This window comes from Charadrius vociferus, unplaced genomic scaffold (assembly GCF_000708025.1).
Source record: "Charadrius vociferus isolate BGI_N301 unplaced genomic scaffold, ASM70802v2 scaffold579, whole genome shotgun sequence".
NCBI lineage: Eukaryota > Metazoa > Chordata > Aves > Charadriiformes > Charadriidae > Charadrius > Charadrius vociferus.
In genome coordinates this window covers 1,289,818-1,290,716 of record NW_009661367.1, presented here as the reverse complement: position 1 = coordinate 1,290,716, position 899 = coordinate 1,289,818, and the positions used below count along the sequence as shown (strand labels likewise).

Sequence of the window (899 nt, the reverse complement as noted above, 5' to 3'; positions counted from 1 at the left end):
GCGGGGGCTGGGCGAGCGGCTCTTAGTCAGGCTGGGTCACCGGACCCATTGAATCACTGGAAAATCCGGCAGGGCTCGGTGACAAGGGACGGCTCCATCCCACAGCGCTGGGCACCAGGGGGACACCCAAGCGCGCCCGAGCACGCGGCTCCCCACAGCACCGGGGCTGCCGGAACGTGGGGCGGCATGTGGGGGAGCTGCCAGGAGCGGAGCGGGGCTGTCCTGCAGCCGAGCAGTGGCATGGGGACAGCATGGTCCCCACAGCAAGCCGAAGTGATGGGAGCTTCTTTGAGCACACTTGTGTCCTCACCCGTGCGAGCTTAGAGGGTCAACGTGGTGCATCCTGGCTGGTTGGGGAGTGTCCATCCCAGGGACAGGGATGGGGATCAGGATGGAGATGGAGATGAGGATGGAGATGAGGATGGAAATGAAGATTGAGATTGGAGATGGAGATGGGGATGGAGGTGGACATGGAGATGAGGATGGAGGTGGAGATGGAATGGAGATGGAGATGGAGATGGAGATGGAGATGGAGATGGAGATGGAGATGGAGATGGAGATGGAAGGAGATGGAGATGGAGATGAGAAAGGAGACGGAGATGAGGATAGAGATGAGGGTGGAGATGAGGATGGAGATAAGGATGGAGATGGGAATGGGATGGGATGGAGATGGAGACATGGACAACTCCGTTGACAGCGAGGCTACACTAGGAGCGTGCAGGCAGGCGTGAGCCCCGGTGTGATCTTCGCTTCTCCCGGTGTGCTCGGCGGCTCCTGGCCTCCAGCTGGGCGTTGAGCTTGGCCATGAAGCGGGCGTAGCTCCAGAGTATCCGGCACCCCTCCAGCTTCTGCCGGAAGACTTTAGTGGGTGCTGTGGGGCCGGGTGGGTCGGCGGCTGG

The 899-nt window shown here is 61.1% G+C and overlaps 1 protein-coding gene across 1 annotated transcript in view; it reads right to left on the bottom strand.

The window, feature by feature from the left end:
- Window positions 1–707: 707 nt before the first annotated feature.
- The window catches only part of TBC1D10A (TBC1 domain family, member 10A), a 21,683-nt gene continuing 21,491 nt past the window's right edge, over window positions 708–899 (bottom strand). The window contains exon 15 of the mRNA XM_009893346.1: window positions 708–895. Within this exon, the coding sequence (XP_009891648.1) occupies window positions 708–895 (188 nt within the window). The remainder of the gene's footprint in view (window positions 896–899) is intronic.